General features: G+C 31.6%; 3 protein-coding genes across 3 annotated transcripts in view; 1 reads left to right on the plus strand and 2 right to left on the minus strand.

Annotated features, from left to right (window-relative positions):
• Positions 1 to 278: 278 nt before the first annotated feature.
• On the minus strand, positions 279 to 1,055 carry LOC119828896 (cuticle protein-like). The gene is made up of 2 exons (XM_038351202.1): positions 934 to 1,055; positions 279 to 860 (listed from the first exon to the last, which is right to left on the minus strand). Exons 1-2 carry the CDS (start codon positions 1,024 to 1,026, stop codon positions 363 to 365), a joined length of 591 nt encoding a protein of 196 aa, XP_038207130.1. The 5' UTR covers positions 1,027 to 1,055; the 3' UTR covers positions 279 to 362.
• A 2,326-nt stretch (positions 1,056 to 3,381) lies between these two features.
• LOC119828897 (larval cuticle protein A2B-like) lies at positions 3,382 to 4,643 on the minus strand. Its single transcript, XM_038351203.1, has 3 exons — positions 4,491 to 4,643; positions 4,052 to 4,259; positions 3,382 to 3,747 (listed from the first exon to the last, which is right to left on the minus strand). The coding sequence occupies exons 1-3, from the start codon at positions 4,494 to 4,496 to the stop codon at positions 3,557 to 3,559; spliced, it is 405 nt and encodes a 134-aa protein (XP_038207131.1). The 5' UTR covers positions 4,497 to 4,643; the 3' UTR covers positions 3,382 to 3,556.
• A 2,765-nt stretch (positions 4,644 to 7,408) lies between these two features.
• Positions 7,409 to 10,120, plus strand: part of LOC119829034 (cysteine-rich hydrophobic domain-containing protein 2) — a 4,090-nt gene continuing 1,378 nt past the window's right edge. The window contains exons 1-2 of the mRNA XM_038351396.1: positions 7,409 to 7,643; positions 9,006 to 9,216. Coding sequence (XP_038207324.1) covers positions 7,525 to 7,643; positions 9,006 to 9,216 — 330 coding nt within the window. The 5' untranslated portion in view covers positions 7,409 to 7,524. The remainder of the gene's footprint in view (positions 7,644 to 9,005; positions 9,217 to 10,120) is intronic.

The raw sequence follows: 10,120 nt of genomic DNA on the forward strand, positions 1-10,120 counted from the left end.
GAAAATACGATTTAATATAAATCTATAGAAAGAATGCCTAATATATAGACAGCAAGTATGTACCTTAATAAGAAAATGTCCATCTTATACAGTTTTTGCTAATTAGATACGGTTATTGCTTTTAAGCGTAAACCTTGGTAATATTTAAAAGTTACAGTAAATAAAGATTTTATTTCCAGACATGACCTTCTAACGACAGCCAGCAACCTTTTTAAATAGGAATAGGTTTTTATGCAATAATAATTTATAAACTAAAAATGAATAATTTAAACCAAACCTGAAACTAATATCACATTTCGTTTTTAATTCAACATCTTATCCAGTAGTTGTATACAATTGCTTAATTTATTTTTACATTTCCTTCAATGATGCATATAATTGGGCATAAAAAATTCACCAGGATGGAATGTATGGGGATCAGGGCGCGTATCATTACCGGGAGTGAAGAGAACCGGCTCGTCTTGAATTAAATTGTTGTCAGATGATATTGGTGAGTAATACTCAGGCAAAGGGGCGGAATGAAAGAATGAATTTTGTACTGGAGCATAGTGCTTACGATATATATTTGGATGGTAATAGCGATCGGGCCGCGCAGAAACCACTGGCTCGGTACGGACGATTGCCTTGAAACCATTCTTAGAATCAGCCGTGTAGTCTACTATGCGCTTGGTACCGTCTGGGTCGACAACTGAGTATGATCCTTTAACCACATCGCCTTGCCTTATTTCTTGTTGACTCTTGGTATCGCCGGTGGACGGGTCGACTATATTGTACCAGTAATTGTACTCCGTACTTGTTGGCGGGGGATCAGTCACTATAATAGCTAAAGTCGCGTGTAACACACTTACGCACAACAACACCTGAAATATAATATCACTTTAACAAACGACAGACTTGGAATAATTAATTAAAGTAATTTATTGTTATTATTACCCTTAACATGTTGAATGCGCTCGATAAAGGGGTTCGCGTAATAATATCGCACACGCTGGCGACATTGGTTGTATTTATAGAAGTGCCTTGCATTCACTTCAATGTTTTGTATTGCAATCAAGCTCTCGAATCTGTATAGAGTAGTTATATTAACAGTAATTATGCTGTAATTATTGTTTATTGTTGTGCCGAAGAAGTACCAGGTGATTCAAAATACAATTACTGTATTTCTCACGTCTATCGTACGTTAAATAGTTATATATATAGAATAGTTTTTTTTTCTCGTATTACAAATATTATTTCTATATATAAAACAAGCTTATTTAAATTATAATTTGTTTGATTTCGAGTGTGTCGTACCCTGTTTAAAATAATTTATTTGAAAAAACAGCACATTAGTCAAACTTACTAATACAATGTTATATTATCTATGGTCAAACTGTATATTTTTACATTGTTTATTTCTCAAATTTTATGTGCTACAAATAAGGCTTACACTGATACATCATTGTTCTATAAAGAGAGAGAGAGATAGGGGTGTCGTAATAATAGACAAACCTTATTAAATACAGACTAATGCAATGTCCGCAGTGTTAAGCTTGAATCCTAATTTTAACGAAGGAATCACGTAATCAAAAATCTAAAATACTCAAAGAATGTTCTATATAATTTTAGTAAATATATTACAATACATTCTACAAATTAAAGTAATAATGATTGAATAAAATATTTTTACTATACTATATAAGGTACTAATTGCAAAATAAATTTGTAATTATTAACAAATTCTATAGTAATAAGAACAAAAACTAAATTTTGCTTTCGCCTAATATTGGAATTGTTTGCAATGGGATATACAGTTTCTCATTCTTCAAAATAAATTGTATAATAATTGTTATAAGTTTATGGCAAAAGTATTTGTCTCCATACACAGTGTAATATTTCTACACAACTATAACAAGAATAGCGTCACTACAAAGATATCTTCAGCAAGCGAACGAACGATATTGGATTATTACGTACAGTAAAGTTGTAATTTTTTTGCTTGTGAGTTTCTTTAACTTATGGTCTGTTCAATAATCAATATTTTACCTTTCTATACAATAAAACTAAAACATTCCTACCGTGATTGTAAATTTAAAAACACAAGTGAACGTGTGGTAGAATTGCATTCAATTGAAAATAAAATAGGTATAACTTACCTTGGCTCTTAATTATATCTAACTAGCAAACCTGGCGAACTCCGTTTCGCCACCAGATGGCTGTATGTGAAAAATGATTTTCCCGCTTGTCTGTTGAAATTTTTCCTGATTTTTTTTGCTATAAACCTCACGGAGCCCGAGACCTTTCCAACGAATGCAAAACCGTGGAAATCGGTTCGTGCGTTCTGGAGTTATAGCGTCAGGAAGGAAAACCCGACTTATTTTTATATAGTAGATTATTTTAACATTCATGAAATTTTCACTTTTAACGTTATACTGACTGAATTGCAGTAGTCTTTTTAATATGTTTCCTCGTTTAAATTCGTAATCAGAATGCGTTACAAAATAAGACCAGAACCTTCATCGTTTTTTGAATTTTGATATAAAAGACATCAACGCGCATATCAAAAATAGCTTTTGAGTCGTGATTATCCAAGACTTATTAGTGGTTTGCCTTATGGAACATAACAGCTTAATTTGTAGAGGTAAGAAATAATGGACAAGAAAAGAATTGACGGGAAGAAAGGAAAGGTTTGGGTAAAGAATAGGAAGTGGGCCTCTGACTCCCCCACTCACTACCACCTCTCACCAAACGAAACACAAAAGCAATTTAAATGCGACTATTTAACCGAATCTGATAAGCCTTATTACAGAGATAGAGTTGATTCTGCTGAAAACCTTAGGCTAATTTTTATTGCGAAAAAGGGGGAGAAAGGTTTGAAACAAAATCACCACTTATAATGTTTGAATGGAAATTCGTTATTATAAAATATATAGCAGCGAAACTTTAAACGAAAGGACAAAGACTTTATCGTGACCATCACCCATTCTCCATCACCACGGCCACGCAGACGTAGTCGTGGGAAAAACCTAGTTATATATAAAAACGGAAACCTATTGTAAACATAAAATAATATTAACTGTCAACTGAATAGAGTTCAGTGTTATAAAATATTTAATTACTAATAGGTTCCTTTTATTTTATACTAGTTGCGCCCCGCGGTTTCACCCGCGTAAGTCCGTATCCCGTAAGAATTTCGGGATAAAAAGTTGCCTATATGTTATTCCAGTTGTCCATCTATCTACGTACCAAATTTCATTGCAATTGGTTCAGTAGCCTTTGCGTGAAAGAGCAACAAACACACACACATCCTTACAAACTATCGCATTTATAATATTAGTAGGATTTTATTCCTTACATTGATTCTATATCAATTAATTCAAAAAGGTGAAATTGAAAACATAATTTTCGATTCCTCTTATTTATTAACTTAGTATTAACATAATATTTGTAAGTATTTAACATATTTCAATAAATAACAAAATTAAGGTCTCCTTCAGAAAGTATCCCATTTCAATATAAAATATCCTTTGAAACATTTTCGTCGCAAAGATATTTAATATTGAAACTTAAATGTGTTCTAGTGATAAGCTGCTACAGGTGCAACAGCTTTAACAGCGCCTAACGGTTCTCTATGGACGACGGCGTTGAAACCGTTGTGGGGGTCAGCGGTGTATTCCACGGTACGGCGCGTGCCATCGGGGTCGACCAGTGAGTATGACCCCTGCACGACGTCACCGGAACGCGTCTCGTGTTGGCTCTTAGAGTCGCCTATAAATATATTTTTATTGAAAATCATGATATGAATTACGTAATTTATTTATGTTGTATAATAATAAGCCGTTAAACTACTTAGGTAATAAATTTTATAATTATAATAAAGTGCCAAGATTTTATTATTTTTAATCATACCTAGATTATTAGATATTGCGCGTAAAACATACAACATATATTTGAACCTTGCTGATTAGAATTGCTTTAAATTTCTTAAAGGACTTGAAAATATTCTCTTTAATAGGGAAATAAATTTTAAAACAAAAATTAGAAAATTAAAATAAAAACAAAAAAGATTTACCCGTTAAAGCGTCTTGGATGTCATACGCATAGGAGTATTGAGGATTGGGATCGTAGTCGTCCACAGCAGCGGCATATGCAGCTGGTCTGGCAACTGCGATAGGAGCTGCTACATGCGCCACACCGTAGGGTCGCGCATAGCCGTACGGGGAAGGCGCTATCAGACCAGCTGATACGTTACAGACTATAACGGCGGCCAAAATGATTACCTAAAAACACAGTAGGACCACAGATAACATAATATTTAATTGAATATATCCCTTGATATATAATATGACTAATTACGCATAAATGTAGCAAATATTAGTAATATGAATACTCTTGTGCTTTTATTTACAAGCTTAAAATTAAATGCAATTAAATAAATTTAAAAAATTCTAATTTTAAATTAATTCAAAACACCAAATACATTTAAATATCTATTTAATTATTTATTCTACCTTCATGTTGAAGTTTGATCGTGTGCTGGGCAAGTACTTTGTAACTATGATTGCCCAAGGGTTGTCTCACTGAGTTTATATAGTAGGCTACTCATACGCCCGCATATACATATATACATATACACTTACCTACAACCTATATTATATCGGCCCTATACCCTTTATCGGTCACTTGAATTATTTATACAACAATATACTAAACCACGAATTTATAACATTACATAAGTGGGTTACTTGTCAGAATATGGGCGTGAACGATTTTAATATGCATGCACGTAACAAAAGCTAGAAGTCAGATAAGCGAAACCTAGGGCCGTTTCACAATGGTCAATGAAACCATAAAAATAAAAAAGGTACAATAATTTTGCTTTACAAATTTTTCACTTTATAAATTATTAACCACGTGTCTGAAGCCGCCCAAAACAGCTAATCAATTCTAAAAACAATAACAAATACAGAAACAAAATGTTACAAGTACACTATACTATACAGTATACTGGACACTTTCGTGTAATGGTTTTTTTTTATGTTATAGTGGGAAACTGAGCTGGTGGTTCGCCTGATAGTAAGCGATCACCAACGCCCACGAATTTTTTCAATAACATTCGCAGAAGCTCAGACCTCTGCGAATGTGCTGCCCGCTTTTATGGGGTAGGCCTTATCAATATAAGGAAAGGATTGATGACTGGAAAAAAGGAATGTACTGGGTGAGAAAAAGGAAATGGGCTTCTTCAATTATGATATCATATGGTTTATAAAACTGAAATTGTTCAAGTTACCAATTCAGTGTTAAAGTACGTGAGCTTTTAAGTAAGAAAATGAGGTAGGTACAGTAAGTGAAGTTTTGGCGTGTCTATTCAAAAAGATGGAAATGTTTAAGTGCAGAATTATAATGATTTTTAAAACAAAAAGCTTCTTTACATTATAAAGAAGCCTTGAGTCTTTCATTTAAGTAACTGCTTGGTACAATTTTAATGGGTATTTAAAATTTACTTTTATTCTATTAAGTAATTAGGTACTTATAACAAATAGAAACTTCATTTGAAATCAACATAAAATTGCCATATTTCGTTAAGAGGTAAATAAAGCATCCAATTGTTTGTCCCTCTACATTAATTTAAATTTTCTTACATTTAACACAAAACACGGTCTTAAAAAGTAACAAAATACATTTTTTATATTATTTTTGACAAGTTTTTTTTAATTCTTATGTTTTATTATAATACATGGTAATTAATTCATATTCTTATTATTAGCAATACAGGTCTCATAAAAGGTTGTCGGTATTGAAGGTTCTAATCATTTTGGGGTCACAGCTGCATATTATTCATGTGTGCTATATGTACCTAATAACCACGTACACATGCTAAGGAATAATGGAATGTCCTCATATGGCCATGTCACTTATCTGCCGCGTGCTTTAAACATAATATTAATAAATGTTTCTATTATCCAATATCTAGAGCAAACACGCAAATATACATAAAAGTAAGTTGCTTTATTAATTTTACTCTAAGTTTATTAGCGAATATCAAATAAATGAATTTCTTGAGTTGAGTATTAAGTTTTTTTTTTGCTTAAAGTAGCTAAGCCATTAAGAAAAGAGCGAGTTGAAAGTAGGAATTTTATAAACAAAGCTCCTATCATAAAATTCGCTACAATAATACTTGATAACATGTAATTTAATAAACACTGTACAACAAAAGGCGTCATAAATTTGCATCTTAATGTCCTTACTAATGAATTCGTTATTATTGTGGTTATACCAGTTGATAGAAAAACGAAAGGGTAATAAAACTCTTATTTCACTATTGTGTATTAATATAGTCCCTAAGGATATTTCAAAATTCGAAGTTTCCACTTTATGTGGTACGTGGTATTGTGATTTTAGACATTAGAACTACCGATAGGTGAGATGGCAAATTTTGTACCACAGCACAGCCACAGCAGCAGCAGCAAAAAAAAAAATTGTACCACAGCTGTAGTTTCTCGTCTCATTTTATCGTATTTTACATAATCTACTATATTCATTTCAATACCTTGCAGGGTATAATACCCCGTTTATGAAAATATCTCTTTTAATTTTTTGTGGTTAGAAGTATAAATTCCAATACTTTTTTGCGTTAAATAATATACAGTAGCTACAAACCAGATAAATATGTGTAAAAGAGCAATGTTTACTACGTCATTTAGGTCATATATTTTCTTAACTCAGGTACAAAATTTAAGATCAAGTGATGGACCTATCATTAAACTCTATCATTTTTCCACACTGTAGTTAGACCTGCGTTAAGACGTCATTATAACCTCGCGATTTGTTGTGAAATCGTTAAAATCTCTTCATAATATGCTCTCTCTCTCTTCTTCCCTGCTGCTATGGTTGACATGAATGAGTCTAAGTCACAGAGTTGGTACTTTTGCTATTTACATATTATAACAATATGATATTTGATTCTAAAGCTGTATTTAAATGATGAATATAATACGTCACCCTTACAGAAAATTTTACGGTTTAATGGTTCAAATACGTTTTCACTATGGTTGTATTTTCCCGTAAATGAATAGACGTATATTGATTTTATCAGCAACAATTTTAGAATTAAGGTTTCTCATATACGCATTCTTTGATGGAAATTCATAAATAAAAATGAAAAAAAAAAACCTTTATAAAGTGTGTTACATGTGCTAAATGCACTAAGTGTGCCAAGTGCTATATAAAAGTATTTAATTTTAAGCAAGCGTAAATTATTTAACAGGCTTACACATTGCTATTACCTAAAAAAAGAATAATTAACAATTTTATTTCATTTTTATATTATGGCGTTTTTTCAAATAAACTTGTTATAAACTTGCTTTCCAAATTAACTTGTATCCGAAACAATAACAGTGATATTAAAAACAAATGTGTTTATGAAACGTCACTCACTTCATGTTTCTTTTTCAATGATTGTGAAAAGGTCCTACAAATACAGTGCTTTGTTATGTGTTTCAAACAGAGATATTTTTGAAATTGTTGAATTAGTGATTAGGAAAGATGGCAGATTTTGATGCTATATATCAAGATGAGACTGATCCTGAGGAGAATATTGAGGAAACGCATGTGACATTAGTGCCTGACCCGATCGTTGTTCGCGGAGCTGGGAATATGACAGTGTAAGGTTTCATATTTTTATCAGCTGTTTACACCTTTGGCTATCGAAGAATGCAATTAATAGTAGTTAGTAGCAAACTGCATTATCTTCCCTCTGAGTTCGAAATAATTCTGATTTCTTTGTCATCTTGGATTATGGCATTGAGAATATGCTTTGACAAGAAACATTACCAATGCCAAATTATGTTTTCTTATAATAATATATAGGACAAAGATTTTATGTGGGACTAAATGTAGTCTTGGCTTTATCGTTTTAGTTATTATTTATATTATGTATGTAAAATATTATGTGTATATTGAGTTTTTATTTGCTCTTTATTTACTGACTCTAATATACACAAAACATAGGAGAAAAACAAACATTATGATGTTATTGTACTTATACTAATTTACACAATTTAATTTGATATATAATATACACTTTTTTTTTTAAACTATATCAAGTTCAAAAATCAAATGATGTCATAAAAATCATAATGATGATATTCTATAAGGAGTTAATCACTATTTTACAAGGTCATTAAATGAGAAACTTTCGTCATAATTAATAAATTAATGATCTTTATTATTCATTATGTAAATCTACAAAGTGGCATTATAATTGCATAAACACTTGCTACAATGTATTATCACGTATTAATATTGCCTTAGTGTAGTCTAGTAATTTGTAAGAACTATAACAAATTGTTGGCAATAAATATGCTACTGTTCAAATTACCCTTATATAAATCTTACATTTTAATATCTTTAGTTATGCATAAATTTACGAACATATGTTTTATTCACACTTTGTCAATGAGCTCAACTGCAATATTATATTTACGTAGTCAAAGTGATAAAGAATGAAACCAACTTCAAAAATTCTGTAGTATAAAAGCGAGCATGAAGAAGTTGTGAAGTTGTACTTGCTGTTTTCCCTGTGAATATATATTTAGCCCTCTATCTTAAGCACTAGCAAACCAATATAGATGAAACTTGTACTGATGCCTAAAATGGAGCACATTTCACATGACAAAAAGCAACTCATCTCCATCCAACTAATAGTTTTTGAGTAATGTGTGGAGATATATACATACATTCACTTATGAAATTTAATGTTAAGATGCTGTTATAGATTAACATATCCAAAAACTGTGCAATTCTGACAATTACATCCATATGAAATTGAAAACCTCTTCTTTTTGAAGTTAGTAAAGAAATATTCACTTCACCAATTAATAAACATACTTCCATAAACATGACATTATAATCTATTTTTAAAAATAATACAAACACTCATACATATTGCATGTGTGTTTGTATTATATTATAAAATTAAATAAATCTTTAAATGTATAAAAATGAGATTAACTGATTACTTCCAGTTTTGGTCTGAGTAACCGCTTCAACAATGAATTTCCGTCTGGTTTGCAATCTCGTGTGGCCCCTGAAGAATATCAAGCGACCATAGCCAGAATTAACTGTGTGCTAAAGAAAACCTTGCCAGTGAATGTCAAGTGGCTATTCTGCGGTTGTATGTGCTGCTGCTGCACACTGGGATGCTCACTATGGCCCGTTATTTGTCTTAGTAAAAGGGTGCGTATTATGCTTGCAACATTTTTCTTTATGTGTGTGTTACAGTTACAACTTTACTAATAGTACCGTTTTTCGTTGGAATGTGGTCTCCCTAGTGAGAACTAATTGAAACTATATGTCTTTCTTAAATCTAGTTGTAACTAATCTCAAAATTGGATAAAGTCGAGTCTCGTACTCGCCGGCCGCAACCCTCTCTTTGCTCGCTCGCATCGGTTCAGTATTACACGCTGGTCTCTTTGCTCATCGCTAACCTACTTTTTTCACTAAAAACTAAGTATAGAATAATAAATGATTATTGCTGGGATTATGAACTAACTATTGTAACAAAAGAATTAACTTACAACTAGTTCTAGCTAGAGAAAATCTGATCTAACGAAAATGAGTTTTTACTGTAACATGCACATTGCTTTTCCGAGTACTGGGTAGAAATTGAAAAATTTAAGGAAGCTACTGACTAAACTGCATTCCATAATACTTTATTTGAAAACAAGATAATGATGGCAGGTCAGATATTTAATAAAAATGTATGTCTGTATAAGTTGTAATTTTGTTGTCAATAATTTGTATTATTTTGTAATTTTTTAAAATACATTAATAGTTTTTCCTATTTATTAAAAACATTAATGACAATTAGGATTGTAATATCATCAAATGTATAGATGATATTTATATATTTTTTTACATAAAATTGCAGTGTCGGGGGAATGCCAACAACTTACCTGGGCAGGTACACTGCAAACAAAAAATATTTCGATACATTTTTTATGTTTATTTATTTTCCTCAAACTTACTACTTCAGTTTAAAAAAAAAATACATTTAAGAAAAATAGAGAGGATTGGTGTCTGCGATAGGCAATTGCCTGTAATGCAGATCACCAGGCACTCACCCATTTGAACCGCTTAT

This window comes from Zerene cesonia, chromosome 9 (genome assembly GCF_012273895.1).
Source record: "Zerene cesonia ecotype Mississippi chromosome 9, Zerene_cesonia_1.1, whole genome shotgun sequence".
Taxonomy (NCBI): domain Eukaryota; kingdom Metazoa; phylum Arthropoda; class Insecta; order Lepidoptera; family Pieridae; genus Zerene; species Zerene cesonia.